Below are 22,926 nucleotides of genomic sequence, written 5' to 3' on the forward strand. Positions count from 1 at the left end.
TAATAAATGTTTGTTGATTGATTTATTTGACTTGTTTTCTGGGTTTCTATTTTTAAGGCTTCTAGAATTTCATTTAAAAATTTTCATTATTGATGACTAAATTGGGACAAAACCTAAATCACAGGAAAAGTAGACTTTGATTTTCTGTTACATGAATGAATGGGTGTGAAGACTCAAAACCATCGTATTCAATTCTCAGATTTGTTTATCCAGATTTAACCTCCAGTCTCTCATCTCTTATATTGTCATTATTGCTGCTGCATTTAGATATCTGTAAGGTGCAAGAAAAGTATGCTAAAAACAATTAATTATGCTATTCTCCATACCCAGTGAACCACCAGTGACATTTTTTTGCATGTACAAGCAGGGAAGAAACACTGAGATTCAGTGATTTGGACCACTGAGTGCTAATTCATCAGCCAGCAGTTTTCATTTTGAATGTTTAAAACCAATTTATTTTTGAAGTGTGTTTTTATCTTCCCATCTTTTTCAGTCTTCCTCACTGAAGAGAAAGCCAATTCAGTATTAAAGCGTTACCCAAGAGCAAATGGTTTTTTGGAAGAGATAAGACAAGGAAATATTGAACGTGAATGCAAAGAAGAAGTTTGTACTTATGAAGAGGCAAGAGAAGCCTTTGAAAATGATGTGAAGACTGTAAGTATTGAAGGGGGAAAATAATTACAGATACTCCCTAGCAGATTTGTCTCTCCTCTCCACACTACTGAATGTGGAAATCCTACATTTCAAAAATGTATGCCTAGCTGAAATACAAACTCAGCCTAGCTTTCCTCAGCCTCTTTCACTTTGTCTCCTCATTGTGAATAAAAAGCCTTTAACCTGAGCATTTTGGAGGAACCCTGAAGGTTGTTCTGAAAGAAAGAAGAATTTGTGTAGTAGCCCTGTGTATAGGACTAAGAAATCTTTTCCCAGTATTTCTTCAGATTTTCTCATAAGCTGGGATATGACCTCTGCAGCCTGGAAGGAAGCCTTTATTCTCATGAATAACTTTGTTCCTGAACATTATTATGAAATAAAATTTTCTTTGTTTTATGAAGCCAAGATTGATCAGTTTTATTAAAAGATATCTGGCTAAGCTGAGGGATATTGCTTCTTTCAAAAGTGATTCTCAATCTTTATGGGATCAAAGTGAGATCACAATCTCCTTTTGTGAGAGGTCACTGTATCTAGACTTTTTCTTCAGTGTTTTCATTGAGGAATGCTACTATGAAACAAAGTAAAGGAAGACATAAGCTTAAGGGTTATGTAGGAGTCACTTACATTAGGCTGGCTTTTCTCTGCCAATCAGCATCTTCCTTGGCACAGAAGCATATAATTTGAGGAAAAGGAGAGAGACTCTGAGTATTGCTTTGAAGGAATAGGAAAAGGGTAGTTTTTAAGTGGAGGTAGCTAAGCTGGCTTCTACAATTTCCTCCTTTTTGTCTTTTCAAGGACAATGTTTTTTTCATTCTAAAGATGAAGCAAAGAGGTCAAAATGATCCTTGGAGGAGCATTGGACCAAGATTATTTTCAGGGACTTCTCTCATTCTTCTTGGAGGACCAGGAAAGTTTGAAAAGCTTGCAGCCTCTGGATAGGAGGACACAGAGAAGGAAAAACCCTAGGGGGGAAAGTTTCCTCTTCTGGATAGGGGCAATGTAGGACCCAAAGTCTTAAATAATTTAAAACTGTCCTTGAGGGCAATGATGAGGTCTAAAAGGAGGCCAGCACTTGGAAGAATTAATACTTTTACAATTCCTTCTCCTATTCTGGGTTCTGCAAAATGACTTGTAGAAGCCATTGGCCATATCCTACAGACCTTTGCAGAGGCTAAGCCAAAGGGAAAGGTAGTGGAAAGCATTGAGTTAGGCTATGGAGCTATTACAAATCCACCCTGACTGCTATCCAGAGAATGATGATTAAAAACTTTAGGGACCCTAGATAGAGTTATAAATATTTATCGTCTTGTGAATAAGAACAGTAGCTAGTCCCATCACTCCAGGGCAGGATAGCTCCTCTTACCCCCTATTTATGGATGTTTTTTGGTCCTGCCTTTCCATTCACTTCTTGAGCTTTCATGGAGGTCTGCACTCCATCCCAGATGATCTGTGTCACTAGCACTTTAAGGTTTGCAAAGCTCTTTATACCTTTTCTGACCTTCACAACAACCCTGTGAGGTAGATGTTATTATTATCCCCATTTTATAGATGAGGAAACCCAATAACTTGCCCAAAGTCACAGAATCAAACTTAGGTCTTCTTGAGTCCAAGTCCATCTATATCCATGATGCCTCCCATGGGAGCCCTAGGGCCACTGTTAGCAGCCCAGAACTTACATCTTGGGCTTTAGCTGATAAGGAAGGTTAGCTATGATCAGCAAGCTAATGAAGTTTTGAAGAGAAGGAGATGAGCGCTTTCTCAGTGGTTGGCATATACTCATGCTTCATGTCCTTAGAGATGATCTTTTAGGACCCAAGCTCTTTTGTTGAACTGGTGGCGTGTTCCCGTGGGACTATGTAGGAAGACAGCCTAAGGCTAGAAATCAGAAAACTATACATAGCTCATGAGTACATGACAGTTGTTGAAAGCAACTAACATTGCCAGGTTACTTCAGTTTTATCATCCTCCTACGCCCTTCATTTATGATGCAAATAAATAAAGTATGGGTTTCAAGGGAGCATCAGGTTGGCTGTTTTGGATTTGTTACAGGCTCTTAGGCTCCTCTGAGCTAGTCCACCAACATCTGTACTTCTTATTCCCTTTAATGGATTTTACATCAACACTGTTAATCAACATTATTGATCCAGCCCTGTATCACATTGTTGATAGGTCTGGGATGTATAGTGACAGTAAACTTGTCACAGGTAATTTGCTGGCCAGAAAAATTTGGTATAAAAAGGAAAGTGGGAAATCTTTCTGACATATTTCCTGTTGGGTCTAGGTTTGAAAAGTACAGACTGACTTCTCATGGCAAAGTAAAAAAAAAAAATTAAGCTGTTTGAATCCTAGGTAAAGGTCAGAAAATGATTTGGAGCAGCCAGTTTATAATTTGTACTCACAGGGTACAGCAGCCAGCTCCATAATCTCCAAGGTAGAGAACTTTTCCCTTCAAAATGGAAACAGCACAATTGAGAAAGGAAAATGATAGGATCCTTTCATTACTTCCATAAACTATCCCCAACACTACACAGCCAACTAAAATTGACTCTGGTATCCTAGGTGTCAGGCATTACACCTCATACTTCCCTCTGATCATTTTTCTTTATATAACGGATTATCAACTCAGTACAATCACCACTTTTACCAGGATTTAAGCTGTGATCAAATAAAATTACAGTTCTGCAAAGTTCCACTTCCTAGTAATTTTCACTGTGTACAGTTTAGTGCAGGGCGTTGTTGCTGTTAACGTTAATAGTACAGGGCAGATAGGTGACAGTGTGGATAGAGAGACCCCTGAGCCTGGAGTCATAAAGACCTAAGTCCAAATCTGACCTCTGACTCTTACTAGCTGTGTCACCTTGAACAGGTCACTTCTGTTTGCATCAGTTCCATCATTTGTAAAGTGGAGATAATAATAACAGCTACCTTGCAGAGTTGTGAGGATCAAATGTGATAATATGTAAAGTGCTTAGCACAATGCTAAGGATAGCTGTGTGGTGCAGTGTATAGAGTGCTGGGCCTGGAGTCAGGGAGACTCATTTTCCTGAGTTCAAGTCCAGCCTCAGACACTAGCTGTGTGTCTCTAGGAAAGTCACTTAACCCTGTTTGCTTCAGTTCTTCATCTGTAAAATGAGCTGGAGAAAAAAATGGCAAACCACTCCAGTATCTTTGCTAACTAAACCTCAAATGGGGTCACGAAGAGTCAGACACGACTGAAATGAGAGCATAGTAATGACAACAGCACAGTGCTTTATAAATGCTTATTCTCTTCTCCCAAAGTATTGGGGTCATTTTGCAGCTGTAACAGAATATGTTCCAGTTATTGAAAATATCCATTTTTATATCCATTTTGTTCATACAAAAAATTTGCTCATATAAAAAAATTCTAAAAGCATCCTGCTCTCTCACCTTCCTATTCTCCTGCTTCATCTTCCCTTTTATATGCGCCATGCCCTTTTTCTTTTCATTTCATATTCCAAAGCAAGTATCACAGGTACAGATCAACAATCCCCAAATAACATGATGCCATTGTGAGATTTCACAAAGAATGCTAGGGCTCACTAAAATGCAGAAAGACATTTGTCAAGGTAGCCGATTTTCGGAGGTTGTTGGGACTACACTGCATTGATCTCATTCTCAGGTTGAGAGGAAGTTACCAACACAAACACTCTTCCTTTGTGTTTCAATAATAATTTCTAGAGGACGGATGCAGAACCACAAGAATAATTTAAAGATTAATATTATAAAGAAAATCAAGTTTGAAAGATTTAAGAACCCTCATGAATTGTAATGACAAACCATGATTCTACAGGACTCATGATGAGGACACAGAGAAGTTATGGATGCAACACGTAGAACAAAAGATTTTTCAGACACCACCACTGTAGAAATGAATTGTTTTGTTTCATCATATTTGTTACAAGAGCTTTCTTTTTCTTTCTTTCTTTCTTTTGGTCAGTTGGAGGGTGAGATGTAGGAGGAGTAAATACTTTTTCATTTAAACAAATTAATTTAATTTTTTAAAAAGAGAGGAATTGAAAAGGACACCAAGGTTGGGAACTTGGGTAGATGGTGGTGTTCTCAACAGCAGCATGAAAATTAGGGAGAGAGGTGAGTTCAGGGAGAAAGATCATATGTCCTGTTTTGGTGTTTTTTCAGATGCCTATGGAACATCTATTTCAAATGTCTGATAATCTATTTAGAGAGATTTTAGTAATTTGGATAGAAAGTGCCCTATTTGGTCTGGTTTTCTCATCCTTCTCAGGATGGGGTATTTTTAACTATATATCAGGATAGGACTCTTCTCTGCTGTGGAAGAAATGTTGTCTGTGTCAGTCCTTACCTAGGTTAAAATAGGCAGCCATGCCTGAGATTAACCTTTAGAACATCATGGTTTTGCTGATCAGGTTTAACTCTAACTGATCGCCTGTATGTACCTTGGAGAGCCACTAAATGGTTAGCCAGTTGGAACTACTTACTATCTCTTGTAATTGGCAATCATAAGGACCTATAGTTGTTTTGAGACTAAACAAACTTGAGCAGTAGAACTCTGATGCTAAATGCCCTGATCTTTCACCTGGACAAATTCCCACCCTGGAAAATCCTGACTGACGAAGTATAGGACTTGGTAAAATTTTGGACTAGGATAAGTTGAGGAAATTGAGAAAGGATCTGTCTTTTAGACTGGGAGAAGTCCAGGTAGTTTGGACAGGAATTAGGTTCCAGACTTTAAAAGCGACAGTAGTTAAGGCCCCAGTAAGTAAGAATCAAGGATTCTAAGAAATAGACTCAGAATTCAGGGCACAGGTAAAAAGATCTCATGTATATCTTAAAACTTCAGGTTCTTAGATATCTTAGATATTTCATATCTAACATGATCCAAAATTACACTTCCTCTTGTGGGATTTGTTAAAAAATCTCAATGAAATTATTCACTTTATTCATTCCCTTGAGTTAGATTCCAAAAGATAATAAGATTTTGTTTGGATAATCTCTTGTTCCTCTCAAGGAAGAGATAGCTAGGTGCCCCCAGTGGATAAAAGTGCTGGGGTTGGAGTCAAGAAGGCATGTGTTCAAATCTGGCTTCAGATATTTCTTAGTGGTGTGACCCTGGGCAACTCATTTAACTGTCTCAGTGTCTGCCTCAGTTTCCTCAACTGTAAAAATGGGGATAGTAACAGCACCTACCTCCCAGGGTTGTTGGGAAGAGCAAATGAGATAATATTTGTAAAGTGCCTAACATATAGTAGGCGATAGTAGGCTCTATATAAATGCTTATTCGCTTCCCCTTAAGGAACATGCCTTCTATTTATAGGCAGAAGCTTCTAAAAATAAAGTTGAATTCTTGGCAAAGAATCATTAAGTTATAGAATCAATTAAAACTGCAAATTCAGAAATGCAATGGAGAACCTGACCTCCCCAAATTACTGCCTAACTTCTAGCCCTCTCAAGGTCAAGAGAGCTGCAACCCCAAAGTCAGGAAATTTTCTCCAGCCATTTTAAATCAATGAAGCTTCTCTGTGAATGTTTAAAAAAAGGTACTCAAGTCCAAGACACAAAAACAAAAGGGAAGTCTCAAAGACTGACTTAAATCTCAGGAGAGGAACTGTGTGTGTGTGTGTGTGTGTGTGTGTGTGTGTGTGTGTGTGTGTATGCATGCACACACACGTGATCACTTCTGCTTTAACTGTAGTTACAGTAATTTGAGGAATAAAAAAAATATAAACTTTTGGCCTCATTTATAGCTCACTAAGTGATGTTAAGTAGGGATTTTAAGACTATAATGTTTGTTCCCAAGTAGACTGGGCCTGGGGAAGTTGGGAGTGTTTATTATTCACTATTTATTAATGAATCTCCAAGATGATTTATTCCTAGAACTAAGGGCTGTTAGGCTAACTAATTTCTTTGACTGCAATATCTTCTTCGGTCTTAAAGTTTTCTTTATGAATATAAATTACACTTGCAGACTGCGGGTGGAGGGGGAATGCTTAAGTTTTCATTTTAAATGGAGAGACAAATGGCCTTTGAAGAGATTGACAGTCTATAATTAGCTTTTATTTTCTGCTGTTTCTTAGAATATATCTACAGAAACTGCCCAACACAACTGTACTAAAGCCTCCTGAGGCTTTAGTAACCATTAATCTTGTAAAACCAAGTTTTTCTTTGCTATGATATACCAGTGCCATGGCTAGAGCTCCAGACCTAGAGGCAGGAAAACCTGTGTTCAAAACTAGCCTGAGCCTCACTAGTTATGCAAGCCATTTAACTTCTACCTGCCTCAATTTCCTCATCTATAAAATGGAATACTAATAGCACCTATACCCCAGGGTTGTTGTGAGAATATAAGTGGTAATATTTTTAAAGTACTTTACAAACCTTAAAGCACTACATAAATTCTAGCTGATTGTTAGCTCTTATGATGATGATATAGGCTTAATTTTAGGTCAAATATTCTGCTGTATATTTAATATTACTCATTTCTAAACAGCAACTTTGAAAAAAGATTATTTGTGTGTAGAGGGTGTTTGGTGGTTTATTGTTTATTTTTTGTTTGCATATCTTCTCAGCCTTATGTTAGACACAGCAAAAAAAAAAAGCATAAATTTGGTTGGGTATATGGAGATCTGAGAGAGAGTCAGGAGTTGAGAATAGTTATTGTTCAGATTATAAACTTGGGGAACTGGAAGATTGGTGAGGCTTTTCACAGATGTTTGGGCTTGGATAGAAAGATGTGTTCTGCTTTGGACATGTTAAATGTGAGATGTTTCTGAGACATTTTAAATGTCTAACTGGCAATTTGTTATGCACAACTAGAGTCTGGAGAAAGACTTGGGCTATATATAAAGGTTTTGACATCATTTGCATAGATATGACAATCTCATGGAAGCTGATGAGATCACCAAAGGAAGAGAAGAGGGCTTAGAAAAAAGCCTTTAGGAATACCCACAGTTGGCAGCCTGATTGATATAAATGATGATCCTGCAATGGACACTTGAGAAAGAGTGGCCAGATAGGTAGGAAGAGAACCAGGAAAGAGTAGTCTCAGGAAGAAAAGAATATCCAAGAGGAAAATATGGTTAACAGTGTCAAGTGCAGTAGATGGGTTGAGAAAGATTAGAACTGAAAGAAAAAAAAAAGAGCATCAGATTAAGAGATTGCTGCTATTTTGGGGGAGGTAACAGTTTAGGTTTAGGGATGAGGTCAGAAACCAGATTGCAAAAGGTTGAGGGGTATGTGAGAGGAGAGGGAGTGGACACAGTGAGTATAGACAAGTTCTTCTGGGAGGCAGTAGATAACTATCTGTCCCTAGGACTGTTCTCAGAGCCTTTTTAGCTTGGATAGGATCTGTTAGAACTTATATTCTGCTGGCATTATCTTCGGTATCTATGGGTAACCTCTACCACAAATCAGAGGTGGAAAATTAGGACTCTTGTGTCATGGTAGACACATGGTAGACTGTCACATGGAGGAGGGATTAGACTACAGTTATTCCTTCCACATCATGCCTTTCCCCATTGTGGTTTTGATAGAGCACAGGTTGGCATAAGAACATAAATGGGAATTTTGGGGGAGTTTTGTAGAAGCCACAGACAATATGTGAAAGCCAGTAGATGACACAGAGCCAATGACCAACTACTTAACCCAAATTTAACAATAAGTTACTGTAAATATCCCAGAAAAGAAAAAGAAAGAAATTCAGATTTCTTCTCTGGTACAAAGGGAGGTCCAAAAAATTTTATGCAGATTTTCCAGGGGGTGGGGTCACTGCACCCCTAACCCCTATGATGTAGAAGGGATAACTGTAGTTCCATTTGGCCTCTGTGGGTAGAGCCACAGAGAGACCATTTTGGATTTGATGTAAAAATTCTTTTTTTCTCCTAACAATTGAGCTGTCCCAACATGAAACAGACCTAGAAAGGTGGTGGGTTGGTTCCCCTCCTTGAAAGCCTTCAGGAAGAAGCTTTTCTTTTTGTGTATATTAATGGGGATTTCTTTTGTTTGTGGGTTGGACCAGTGTGGGATGCTGACATCCCTTCTAACTTTCAAATTCTGTAATACCGTGATTTATGGGAGGACATGGACAAGAATCCCACCAGATGAGGTGTGGTTGGATAGGTTGCTATTTGTGCCTTTTGGGGAAGTACTCACCTTGAGGAAATCATAGGTACATTGAAGTTCAGAATTGTAGAGTGTCAGAGCTAAAAGGCGTCTCAGAGATAGCTCATTTCATCCAACCCTGTTCTTTGCAGATTAGAAAATAGAGAGAGATAGAGTTGAAATTACATGCTTCTATTTACATACAACTCTGTGTTCAGTTGTATACTGATATTATTTTTGAGACTCCAAAATGCTCACAAATACGTGGTGAAATCATTGCTTTTTTGTGCCATATAACATATTCCAACATATCTCTGTTGGTACTTTAAGACATGATGTTTCATAAAAATACTGAACTGAACATCAGGAATCCTGAGTTCCCAGCCCTGACACTTAGCTGGATAACCATGGGCACATAAATGAACCGTCTCTGTGCCTCAGTTTCCCAATCTTTACATGGAGATAATAATATTTACATAGGGCTTTGATTTAAGTGTTAGGTAAACCTTAAAGTGCTATGTAAATGAATTATTATTCAAAATAACAAAACTTTGTTCTCAGAGGGTATGTTAATTGGAGGTGTCTGCCTCAGTACAGATAGGTAACATCTTACACTAGGAACACCAGACCTTATCTTAAGAGTTTTAGATTGTTCTGACTTCTGATCTATGGCCTATATAACTTAGAACATGTAGAAATGCCTAAAACTTCATAGTGCTTAAAGGAATCTATCATGATTTTCTGCTAGCAAATTTCATTTCCATTTAATGCAAATGTTAGGGTTCATGGTGCCTAATTATGCAATGCTGGTTAAACCTAGAAACTGAACTAAACTTCAGAAAACACTGAACTCAATGAGCTGGTGGGTGATTTGTGCCTGTCCAATGGCTGAATGTGAGAGAGATCCTGAGAACAAGTCCAGGGAAGGAGAATGCATGTTGGAACTTGTTTAGACGCATTCATGCTCCTTGGCTTTTAAACAGCTTCAAGGTTGAAATATTCAGTGCATGAATAATTATTTTACTTTAGAAAAGATTGTGAATGTTCATTAATTGCTGGTATCCATACCAACTGAAAAACAATGGGGTGTGTGTGTGTATGTGTGTGTGTTCCAGGATGTGTTTATTCCCCTTCCTTCCCCTAACAGCAGATTGTTATCACAGAATTGAAATTGGAATGAATTTACTCAAACAAAAATCTATGAATAAACCTGCCTGAGAAGTGGTCATCCAGTCTTCAGTTGAAGACCTATGGTAATCCAATCCTGCAGAAGTAAACCCAATCTAGCCAGAGTCAGCTTTCATTATTCAGATGGTTTTCTTTACATCCAGTGTATATTTATGTCTTTATAACCTCCAGTCCTTGTTTCTAGTTTTACACTCTGAGGGAATAAGTCTGATCCCCTTTGAACATGCTTTATATTCTTGAAGACGGCTATCATGTCCCTCATATTCAAGTAAAACCTCATTAAATATTAGGGAAATCAGGAATCTTCCAAGGCAAAATCTAGTTTTAAAACTTTTAAGTACTTTTTCCAGAGTTGGTCTGGATTTCTTATCAGTATGTGAGGGCATCTCAGCAAAGGTATCTTTAGGAGGATATATATTTTTCCTTCTTTCATCAATTCTTTCTTTGAGTTCTCATGACATATTTTAAAATGTCCTTTGCTGATCTGCATGTGATAGAATGAAGGTGTGACTTCCACGTTTACAAAGTCTGGTTCATATGTTTTTGTAAAGAAATCAGATAGTCTTTTTGCTATTTAAGGGTCATTTAAGGCTGCTGGAAGATCTACTTTGGAATAATAATAGTTCATCTATATTGATCTGTAAATCCAACCAAAATTTCCTACGTTCAGATGATTTTCATATGTCATGGACTTCCATCATCATGGCTTTCCCCTCAACGTTCTCCAGTTCTCCAGTTTTCCAGTGTTCTGTCAGAACAGAATAGAATTTCAGATGTGTCTGGCCAGGGGAGATAACAGCAAAATTATTACCTCCCTCATCCTGGACATTGGCCTCTCTCGGTGTCATCTCTGATCACATTAACTTTTGGCTTCCATATCACGCTGTTGATTCATTTAGCTTTAAGTCCGCTGAAACAGCTTGATCTTATTCAGATAAACTCACGTCTCCATTGCCTCGAGCATTTTGTATTAGTGCTGTTGATTTTTTTTTTTACCCCAAATGTAATAAGACTGTACATTTATCCTTATTACACTTTATCTTATTTGATTTAGCCTACTGTTTCAGCCTGTCCAGATCTTCTTAGATCTTTACTTTGTCATCAAGTTAGCCATTTGCACAAGTGTTGTATCTTTGAGGCGGTGCAGTGGTTGGAGTACCAGGCCTGAAGTCAGCAAGTTCGTTCTTTTGTTTATTCACTTGTTTCAGTCGTGTCAGACTCTCCATGACCCCATTTGAGGTTTTCTTGGCAGAGATGCTGGAATGGTTTGCCATTTCCCTCTCCAGCTCATTTTACAGGGGAGGAAACTGAGGCAAATATGGTTAAGTGACTTGCCCAGGGTCACACAGTTAATAAGTGTCTGAAGCCGGATTTGAACTCATGAAGGTGAGTCTTCCTCATTCCAGACCTATCATTCTATCCACTGCACCACCTAGCTAATATAAATGTCAGCTATAACAACAATAATAATTATTGGGGGTTTTTTTTTTACAACTTTTTTATTTTGAAAATAGAATTAAAGTAGAAATACAGTAAATCTTGACACATGACGATTCAAAAAAAAGATCGTTACTTCTTTAACACAATGTTCACTTGAAACACCAAAGCAAGAAAGTTTTGTATATAAATTTTAGTGTGCAAAGGAGGAATGTGATTTTTGAAAAAAATTCACTTACAATGAGTATTTGGCATTGATGGAAAAATATTATTCCTACGTGAAAATGCAATGCAATATTTACATTCAAGTTACACTTACAAACTCCAGGTTCAATGCTATCCGAACTTGTTCAGAGGAACCCATGTTGTATTCTAAAGCACCATTTATTATTCAATAAAAGGCTAGAGTTCTCTTAGAAATTGACTTCCCTATCTCATTGAATGAAGTTTGTCTAAATTTAGACAAAGTTAGACTGAACCTGCAATAAAGGAATAAGTAAGTCTCTGTTTTATATTTGAAATTCCAAAGTTAGCATTTGTGGAATTAAGAAACAGCTTGGTATAATCAGTTATTAAACTATAAGATAGTTTTCTTATTTTACTGACAAAGTAGTATGGAAACATACTGAAAAGATGTGGTGCTGATAAAATTTTTTTTAATGTAGTAATTATAGCCATATAACTAACTGCAAATTATAAGACATAACAATAATAATAATTGTTATTATAATATAATTATATAATAATAATTGTCATTGTTGTTGTTGTTAGCAAATTTAGTAAGCCTGTCCTCAATGACTGCATGCACATTGTTGGTAAAAATGTTAAAAATGTTAAACAATACGAGAACAATTCTTTGTTTAGAGGGATGGCTTTCTTTAAAGGGGATGAAAAGAAAGAGACAATTTATTAAATGCTTACTATGTGCCAGGTATTGTGCTAAGCACTTTACATATATTATCTCATTTGATCCTCACAATAATCCTGGGAGGTAGGTGCTAGTATTATTCCCATTATAGTTGGTGAAACCGAAGGAGACAAAGATTTGTCTGAGGCTGGATTTAAACTCATATCTTTCAGGTTCCGTGCTCAGCATTCTATCCACTGTTCCATCGAAATGACAGGGGTACAGGAAGAAATGTAGGCAAAAAAAACCCCCCAAAAAATATCAGAAAAAAAATCTATGTTTAAAAAAAGTCAAGGACAACTCCTTGAGCCACTCTGTTAGAGACTTCCTTGCAAGGTGCCATTTAATAAAACAAGCATTTATTTTGAACCACCAAGGACTATACTTTAAGTGCCAGCTGTTCAGTTAATCCCAAATTCACCGAAATATACTATGATCTAGCCTACATTTCTATATGTTTTCTACAAACATGACATGTAAGACTTATTCAAATGCTTCAATAAAATCCAGGCAAAATTTAGTGATTACGAAAAAGTTAAATAAAGTTAGGCTGGCATGACTTGTTTTTGAGGCATGCTGGCTGTTTGTAACCACCACTGCCTTTTCTCTGTGTTCACTAATCATCCTTTCAATAGTGTCATAGAAGTTTTCCAAGGATTGAAATAAAACTCATTGACCTATAGTTTGCAGCCTTTGTGGTATTCCTTTGTTGTTGTTGTTGCTCTTGTTGACAATTAGAAAATTTTACCTCTGAATCTGAATTTAACTCTCCCATTTTCCATTTTTCCTTATTCTGTATGATTGTTGCCCATGTCTTTCCATAGTTCTTCCAGTTATCTACCCTGCACATTGAAGAATATTTTGTAAATATTGTAGTATCTGGCCTCTCTCCTTAAAAAAAGTTATTAAAGCTTTCTCACATCACTTAGTTTCCAATTACACTCCTCCTCATAGAACCCTCCCTTGTAACAAAATAATCAAGCAAAAAATAAAATAAGAATCAACACATTCTTTCTGAAAAATATGTACTTTCTTCTACTCTTAGAATCTACCATCCCTCTGCCTCTGACATCATCATGATTAGTCACTGCATTGATCAGAGTTCTTTAAATGTTGCTTTCCTTTACATTGTTGAAAGAATCATGTAATTGTTCTCCCAGTTACACTCACTTCCCTCTGCTTCACTTCATAAAGATCTTCCCACATTTTTCTGAATTCTTCATGCTTGTTTATAATGAGCGTAAGTAGCAGGACTGGGATTTGAACCAAGGTCTTTTGACTGGATTTTGGATCCAACAAACTTTCCTATTATTTTAATCATTATTATTGATTTGGAACATTCAGTAATACAATTGTTGGTAACATATTTCTCCTTTTGAAAGCTATTTTTACATAACATTTGACAACTTATCTATTGGAGAATGGGAGTAATGGTTCCTGTTTTTAAATGTTTGTATCAATTTCTTGTATATCTTGGATATTAGACATATATTAAAAATATTTGCCAGCCTAGACTATGTCTCTGGATAGTTAGACGTATCTTACTTCAGAGAAACAGGATGGGTAAAATGGAGTGGGAGAGCACTGTATATTAAAATGGTATATACTGTCACATGATGAATCCAGGAACCAGAAGGTGGTGATGGAGAGTACTTGGGTAAAGGTCAGTGGAGGGAAAAACAGAATGATTTTTTTCACTTGAGTAGACTCCAGACCACCTGGACAGAAAGAGGAACCAGATGAGTAATGGGAAGGAGATCAGAAACCTAGCACAGAGGCATTGATATACTTAGTAGGGATGAAGAATTTCAGTTATCCAGACATCTGCTAGATCTCTCTCTATCAAAGCAGAAACTAAGTGATAATATCATTCTCAAAAGGTAGAGAAACCAACAATAGGAAATTCTGTTCCAGATCTGATTCTCCTCCCTGGGAAGAACTGATTAATGGAGTATAAATGATGGGAACCCTAGAGTAAAGTGATTGCTCACTTTTAGTGAGAGTAGAGGATTAAAAATATAGGCATAGTCTGATATGGGACAAGTAGATTTCAGAATTATTTAGAGGAAAGATCAATTGAAATATTAATAGAGAGTCAGTTCATTAGGCATGAGAAGTACTTAAAAATTATTAAATTCTACAGACATAAAGGAAACAATTCCAATAAAGAATAAAAATGGATTTTTTTTTAAAGAGACCAATGTGGAGGCACAGTAAACTCACTAACCAACTTAGAATTTAAAAAGAAATACATAAAAGATGGAAGTAAGGCCTAGTAATAGAGGATAAACATAAAAATGTGGCAGAACTACAAGGAAAAATGTCAGGAATCCTGAATCTCAAAATGAACTGAGTTTACTGAGGGAAAGTTAAAGACATTAAAAAGGGGTCTTTGGGTTCTTTGTTGTTGTTATTGGATTTAGGATATTTGGGGAGAAAAAGGATCAAATAAGGGATAGGACCATTACATGAGATGTATGAAACAATGGTAACCCATGATGGTGAGGAGGTAGAGCTTCAGTTTTTTATTTTTGCTTCATTTTCTATGTCAAGGAAAGTGACCTTTGAACTAGAGATGACAGAACAGAAATGACTTAAAAGGTGTTGTTATCCAAGCAAGGAGATAACAACACATTACTTAAGTTTCCTTTGATGAATTCAGGTCACCTGGCCCTAGTGAATTATATCCTCAGGTCCTGAAAGAATAGGCAGATGTAATTAATGAGTCATTGACAGTGATATTTGAAAGATCATGGAAAATAAGACAGGATGCTACAAGGTTAGAGAAAGGCAATGTTATCCTGATTTTTCTTTCCTTTTTTTAATCTTTTTATTTTAATTTAATTTTTAACATTCTTTTAAAAAAATTTTGAGTTCAAAATTCTCTCCTTCCTTCCTACCCCTCCTTCACCCACTGAGAAAACAAGCAATATGATATCAGTTATACATGTGTGGTCATGCAAAACATATTTTATATTAGCCATGTTTGCAAAAAAATTTTTAAAGCACAAAAAATAAAGAGAGAGAAAAAAATATGCTTTATTCTGCACTCAGAGTTCATCAGTTCTCTCTCTGGAGATGAGTAGCATTTTTCTTCATGAGTCCTTTGGAACTGTCTTGGATCGTTGCCTTGATTAGAATAGCTAACTCTTTCATGATTGATCATCTGTCCTGATTTTTCATAAAGGGAAGAAAACAGTCAGTAAACTATAGGCCAGTTAGTTTGATTTCCATTCCTAGGAAAATTCTGTAAGAGATCATTAAAGAAATAATTGGAAGCAGTGATAATAGAAACCAGGATGGCTTTATCAAGGATAGATCATGCCCAATGATGACAGAAAGGTGATGGACGGGAGATACAGAGTGATTTGTATTAGAAATCCACAGTTTCATACAATCATTTTCTGTTCTTTGAATAAAGAATGTTATGATAATTGGTTTCTATCAAGTTCAAAATAACAAAAAGTAAAAATTATGTTCAATACTACCCTGGCACAGACCCTCATCACCTCCCAACTGGACTATTACAATAGACTTCTGGTTGGTCTCCTTGCCTTGATGTCTCCTCAATACCATCCATCTTCCACTTAGCTACTAAAGAGACCTTTCTAAAGCATAGATCTGACCATATCGCCCTACCCACTCAGTAAACTCCAGTGGCTTCTTGTTACTTCTGAGATCAAATATAAAAAATCCTTTGCTTCACTTTTAAAGTCCTTCATAATCTATCCCCTTCCTATCTTTCCAGCCTTCTTATACTTTACTCCCCTCCGTGGTGCAGTGACATGGGTCTCCTTGTTATTCCTCCTACAGGACACTCCGTCCCCTGACTCAGTCAAGGTTTTCACTGGCCGTCCCCCCATGCCTGGAATGTTCTCCCTTCCTGTCTCTGCTTTCTGGCTTCTTTTAAATCTCAGCTAAAATCTCACCTTCTGCAAGAAGCCTTTCCTTATGCCTTTGATGCTGGTGTCTTCTCTCTGAAAAGTCTCTGAATTATCCTGTATGTATCTCATTTGTACATAGTTGTTTGTGTATTGGTTCCCCCCATTAGAATGTGATCTCCTCAAGGGCAGAGGCTGATTTTTTTTCCCTTTTTATTTTGTAACCCAGCATTTAACACAGGGCCTGGCACATGGTAAGCATTTAATAAATGCTTACTGAGAGACAGATAGACAGAGTACATGGAGGGAGGGAAAGAGAGAATGGAACCAGTACCTTTCATCCCTGGAGAGATTAGCTCAGCAGATGACATCAGCAGTCTTGCATGTGAGATCAGCAGGGACAGCTTGGAGACAGAGAAGGTTTCCAGCTGGAAAATGACCCAAGGAGCACAAGTTGCCTTGACTAAACATGTTTCCTGTCTGTTCCTTCTGCCATTAATGACAAATTAATCTGTGGAACAGTATGTCCCAAGGTATATGGGGGCTGAGCAGGGAAGTTCCTTATTTCATACCTTGCTTTCTTATTTAAATGCCACTTGCTTTGAGAAAAGGTCATGCCAGGCAAAAATAATTTCATATTTTTGGACAAAACTACTAAACTAATTATAATAATAATAGCTAACCTTTATACAGCTCCTGTTACATTCCTAGCTCCGTGTTAAGGGCTTTCCAGATGTCTCATTTGATCCTCACAATGACTCTTTGAGGTAGATGTTCTTTTCATCTCCATTTTACAGATGAGGAAACTGGGGCAAACAGAGGTTAAGTATCTTACACAGAATCATACTGCTAGTATCTAAGGCCTGATTTGAACTTCGGTCTTTCTGACCATACTGAGGGCTGTATCCATTGCACCACATTATTACCAGCTCCTAGGTGAGGGGAATGCTATTGATATAGCTTACTTAGATTTTAACAAAGATTTTGATAGAGTATCTCTATTATTCTTGTAGAGAAGATGGAGAAACTGTAGAAAAGACAGGAATACAATTAGGTATTCAGAACTGAACAGCTCTCTTCTGGGAGTAATGAATGGTTCCTAGTCAATATGGCAAGATGTCTCCAGTGAAGTGCCTTCAGTCTCTGTTGTTGGCCTTGGACTGTGTAACATTTTTATCAATGCCTTAGATAAAATTAATAGCATGCCCATCAGATTTGCACATGGCACAAAACTGGGAGAGACAGTGCATGGGAGGACAGCCAGGATTCAGCTTTGGGCTGAATCTAATAAGATGTGATTCAGGAGGGATAAAAGTAATCTTACATAGGGGTGCAAAAAATCAACTTCACATGTTCCAGATTGGGGTGAAGTGACGCATGATTAGGTAGCAGTTGTTTGAAAAAAGATCTGGGAGTTTTAAAGGACTACAAAATCAGGATGAGCCAGCAGTATGATGTGACTGCCATTAAAAAATGCTAATGCAGTGTTGGGCTGCAGTAGTTTATAGGAATAGAGAGGTGATGTTTTGTATTCTGCCCTCATCACACCTCATCTACAGTATTGTGTTAAGTTCTGAGAACCACAATTTAAGGAGGATAAACTGGAGAATGTTCAAAGGAGGGCAGCCAGGCCAGTGAAGAATCTTGAATTTACATCACGTGAGAGTCAGTTGTAAGAACTGGGCATGTTTAGTTAGCCTGAGAAGACACAGGGGATGTGATAGCTGTTCCAAGTTATTTGAAGGGCTGGAGGAGGGATTAGACTTTGTTCTGTTTGGCTGCAGGGAGCAAAATCAGTAACAACGGGTGGAAATTGCGCAGGACAATTTGGACTTGACGTCAGGACAAACTTCCTAACAATGAGAGCTCTCCAGAAGTGTCCTGGGTTCCTCAGGAGGTGATGGGTCTCCCTCCTTGCAGGTGTTCAAGAAGAGGTTGGGTAATCACTTTTTGAGGGTGTTATTATTATGTTATTTTATGTATGAGTTGGGACTAAAGGCCACTAAGGTCCCTTATATCCCCCCAAATTTGTTGTTCTTTGAAATCATGTGTCTATCAAAATATTACAGTATTATTCTCAACCTGAAAAAATGATTCAGTTTCATCCTTGCATTATGATAACTCATTTCAAACCAGTCCTCACAGAATAAAATTCAGGCCATGTGAATTGTTGATTTCTAATTATTTCTTAAGACTAATCCTACAAGATCTAACTATGTTTACAAACTGGAGACTTCTGTATCTGGTAAATGATAATCTATTTAACTTCTAAAAATAATGCTTCTTATGCATGATTAAAGTAAGGTAAACCTAATACTTTAAAACTCAGTATTCCTCTTTAGAAATAAATCGTTTTCTCATAATAGCCATACATAATTGTTGCAGTGGAAAACCAAGATATTAGTGCCCCACACTGAGTGTTTGAGGTGTTTATTGCCAAGTGAGTTAAATTAACATGACAAGTGCCATGGTCTGAAAAGACATTTGCATTTGACAAGAATATTTACCAAGGTACCTTAGCCTCTTCCAGTTAAATTTCTCACAGTAGTGTCATGTGGATAGGGCATATGTTATTTCTGTCGGTCTCAGCCATGCAAACAGCAGACCAGGTGGTGAGAGATGGTTCCTGTGCTCTCAGATTTCTCTCTGCCATGAGAAACTGGCAGATGTTGGAAGATTTGGTGTTATGTGTACTCTGTTGGGGCTCAGGCACCAGAAGTTGAACATCATCCTTGTAAACCCAGGGTGCTCAGCTTGTGTTTGTATTCATTTATTTGCTTGCGGTTTTTGAAATTATGTTTTTATGTCAGAAAATGTTCCTCCTCTTCCCCACTGATTTTTGCATATTTAAATTTGTTATGCAAAGCAGTTTGGCCACATGATAGAAACAGGAGCTAAAGAACACCATGACAATTCCCAGGCATTTAATTAATAGCCAAATGATTCTTTTGTGGTGAATTTTGTTTGACATTACATCAAATATGTAGATATTCTTAGGCATGCATGGTGTTAGCCTAATTCAGTGAATCAGGACCATTCCCCAAGTCCAGGCTCTCTCTCTCCCCACCAACCTAGACCTGATCTTGCCTTCACCTAGATAAGAACTCTATTAAAACAAAAACAAAACACTGAATTTTTGGTGTCATTTTCCATTGGGCCACAAGTGTAACTTTTTCCCATTGTCCCCAACAGTTCTTCTTATTTTGAGTTCCCTTCAATAAAACTGGCTTCCTTGCCTTTCTTTCTTTCTGTTGACTGCCCATTTGTGCTCTGGGTTTCCTTGTATAGCACTTTGGAATCCTGAACCTCAGATCAGTTCCAGATGGTGAGGGAGCTGACTGTTAAATTTTCAGTGAGAGCATTTATATCTTGAATCGGCAAACACTAGAAAATCAGGGCTTGATTTTGTTTTTGATTTTGTTTTGATTTTGTTGAATTTTTTCTTTTTTTCTTTTGTTGATTTTTTTGGGTTTAAGAAAGAATTGGAAAAAATATTAACAATGCAGATCAAATTTAGTGCATACTCTTTTTTTCTTCTGAGAAATGGTTGTCAACCATTTATCAGCACATCCTGCCTAACCTTCAGATAGTATTAAGGCAGTCTGTATTTTAGTTGTACCTGGAGCATTGAAGGGTTACATGACTAGTACTGGTCACACTGATATTATGTTTCAGAGACACATCTTAAACCTAGGTCTTCTAGACCTGAAGTCTGTCCTTTATGTCCACTATCTTACAGGGGGGCTGCCCTGATCTCCCTCTCAGTTATCATGCTCTCACCATCCCTGTTAATTTTTATGTAATTTATATGTGCTTATTATGTGTACATGTTGTATTTTGGGGTAGAATGTGAGCATGTAAGCTGCCTGAGGGAAGGGTTTGTTTTTCTTCTTGTTTTTATATCCCCAGTATTCAGTGCCTTACTGTAGAGTAGGTGCCTTAATAAGTGCTTATTGAATTGAATTACCCTATGTTGCCAATTAATCAGATTTTACTAATTCATAGCTTTACTTTAACTTTTGTTGAGCTGGATTTACTGCCATAGTCAATTTTGAAAGTGTCTGAAAAGCTGCTAAGTGTTAGTTTTTATTGATTGGCCCAGTGTTATCCATGAACTTTAAATTTTGTTGTAGCTAGCAAAAAATACTCTTCTGTTAGGACTAAGATCTCATTAAAAGTAAAATTTTCTCTATGATATGGTTGTACACATTTTGAAACAATAATGATCAGGTGAGTTACTAAGTATAATCTTTCAGTGTAGATGTGTGGATTTCCATACCATTTAAACTCTTCATAATGTGATCATTTAGTCTTATTTTGTGTCAGCCTGGCAGATAAGTGCTCATCCACTTGCCAAGATGCAAGATAGTTACCATAGTCAGCCTCGGTTTCCTCATCTTTAAAGCAGGGATTTTAATGTGCATGTTCTGTATAATGTAGGGTTGTTGCTGAGGACTAGAGAGATATATGGAAATGTTTTATAAACCACAAAATGCTTTATAAATGTGAGCTGAGATTGTAAAGGCATCCTAGGCTGCTGTATCCATTTTGGTTAAGAAATACTTGGAGGTCATTTCCACTGGCTACTCTAGAACTCACATGAAACACTCCCTGTTTCCAGAAAGGGAAGAAGGAAGGAATTGCAAGGCTTGTGTTAATAGAATGTCATTGATTACAAATATAATAAATAGAAGAAAGAATTTGACAAGCTACTTGAACTTTTATAGGCTAATCGCAAAAACTCAGGCAGACACATTTTGAAAAGCTAGCTCTAAGACTACACTACATAGTTTCTGGTCTTATTTTTTAAACCATTTTCATTTCTTTATATGGATATTTTTACCTACCTCTTTCCTATCTTCCTCATTTGGAATGCAGCTCCATTGGTAGGATGTGACATGTGTCAGGGGGGAAATAACAATTATGTCTTAATTAAGAAGTGAAGAACAACATGAATGATCAGCTAGAAGACCTTGTAGGAGAATTTTATGTTAACAAGGTATAATCAGGATTTGGGCAGCACACTAGAACAGCCTGCCTACTTGGTGGGGAGTGTAGGGGAATGTACTATGAAATTTTAATGACTCTAGGTGTTTAGCAAATCTGTTTATTGTCTTAGTTGAAAGATGACTTCATCACATGCTACTTTAGTAGCATGTTGGACATAGTGGTTCATCCAGGCAGAAGAATTCATGCTGGTCAGGGACAGATGATGCAATGGAGAGTGCATTGACTTAAAGTCCTAGAGACCTAGTTCTTGTCCTGACTGCCATTTATTAATTGTGTGGCTTTGGGTAAATCACTCCATCTTTCTGGGCCTCACTTTCCTTGTCTATAAAATAAGGGGCTTGGAGTGGGTGGTCTTGAAGTTTTATAGAAGGGAAGAAAACAAGTATTTATTAAGTACCTGCTCTGTGCAAGGCATTGTGTTAGGTGCTTTACAAATATTATCTCAATGTGATCTTCACAACAACCCTGGGAGATAGATACTAGTATCACCATGTTACAGTTGAAGAACCTGAGGCATACAAAGGTGAAATGACTTGCCAGGGGTCACACAGCTAAAAGTGTCTGAGGCTAGATTTGAACTCAGGTCTGCCTAACTCCAGGCTCATTGCTCTATCGATTATGCTTCCTAACTACCTCTAATTATCTAATAATATATAGACATGAAAAGTATTGCTAGTAATGCTGAAATTTTCCCCCCATCTTTTCTTTTTTTACCTACTTCTAGGGTGGGTTGGCATGTGGGCATTTTGGATATTAGTTAGAAACAAATCAGTTCAGTTGGTGGATCTGCAATCATGGACAAAGAAGCTAGGTTTTAACACAGTTAATTCACCAAATGCTTCACTGCCTCCTCATCTTTATGTTTGACTTCTTGTTATCGCCATGATCCTCTTCACTGCTTATATGTACGACCTTTCACATAATCTCCATCCTAGACAAACTGGCCTCGTTGGCATTCTCTACTCAGCGTGACATCTCCCACCTCTTTTCCTTTGCTCAAGTGGTTCCTCACATCTGTATTGTTCTCCCCTTCTTGGAACCAATAATTCCTTTCAAGGCCCACCTCAAGTGTCACCTCCTTCAAGCGGCCTTTCCTGATTGGCTCCCACTTTTTAGTGTTGTCTAGTCATGTCTGACTCTTTGTGACCCCATTTGGGGTTTTCTTGGCAGAGATCCTAGAGTGGTTTTCCATTTAGTTCTCCAGCTCACTTTGCAGATGAGGAAACTGAGGCAAATGGGGTAAGTGACTTGCCCAGGGTCACACAACTAGTGAGTGTCTGAGACCAGATTTGAATTCAGGAACATGAGTCTTTCTGACTCCAGGCTGGGCTCTCCATATATTGTGCCACCTAACTGCCCACTTTTTAGCATCTTTACCACTAAAACATTTGTATATATTTTGTACTTAGCTGTATACCTGTTCCCCACCCTACCCCCTTCAAGTAGAATGTAAGGTCCTTGAGGGAGGGGATTATTTTTGTCTTTAGCACTATGGGAAAGATCTGGCAAAGTATTTGTGGCAGATGAGAAGGAGAGGGAGGGGACCGGAGCTGTGATTTCTCAATGGAATAATTCCCACTGCCAATTCAGTTCAGGGCTTGTTCTAGAACCTGAAATCTTAAAGCATCCTGAGAGTATTGAGAGGTCAAGTCACTTGGCCAAGGTCATACAACCAATATGTGTCAGAGATAGAAGCTGAAACCAGATATTTTTCACTCTAAGACTGATTTTTTTTTTTGTTGGGTGAGGCAA

The 22,926-nt window shown here is 37.6% G+C and overlaps 1 protein-coding gene across 1 annotated transcript in view; it reads left to right on the forward strand.

The window, feature by feature from the left end:
* Positions 1 to 22,926, forward strand: part of PRRG1 (proline rich and Gla domain 1) — a 115,396-nt gene that overhangs the window by 76,552 nt on the left and 15,918 nt on the right. The window contains exon 3 of the mRNA XM_027875639.1: positions 494 to 654. Coding sequence (XP_027731440.1) covers positions 494 to 654 — 161 coding nt within the window. The remainder of the gene's footprint in view (positions 1 to 493; positions 655 to 22,926) is intronic.

This window comes from Vombatus ursinus, unplaced genomic scaffold, assembly GCF_900497805.2.
Source record: "Vombatus ursinus unplaced genomic scaffold, bare-nosed wombat genome assembly UNPS02014809.1, whole genome shotgun sequence".
Lineage (NCBI taxonomy): Eukaryota > Metazoa > Chordata > Mammalia > Diprotodontia > Vombatidae > Vombatus > Vombatus ursinus.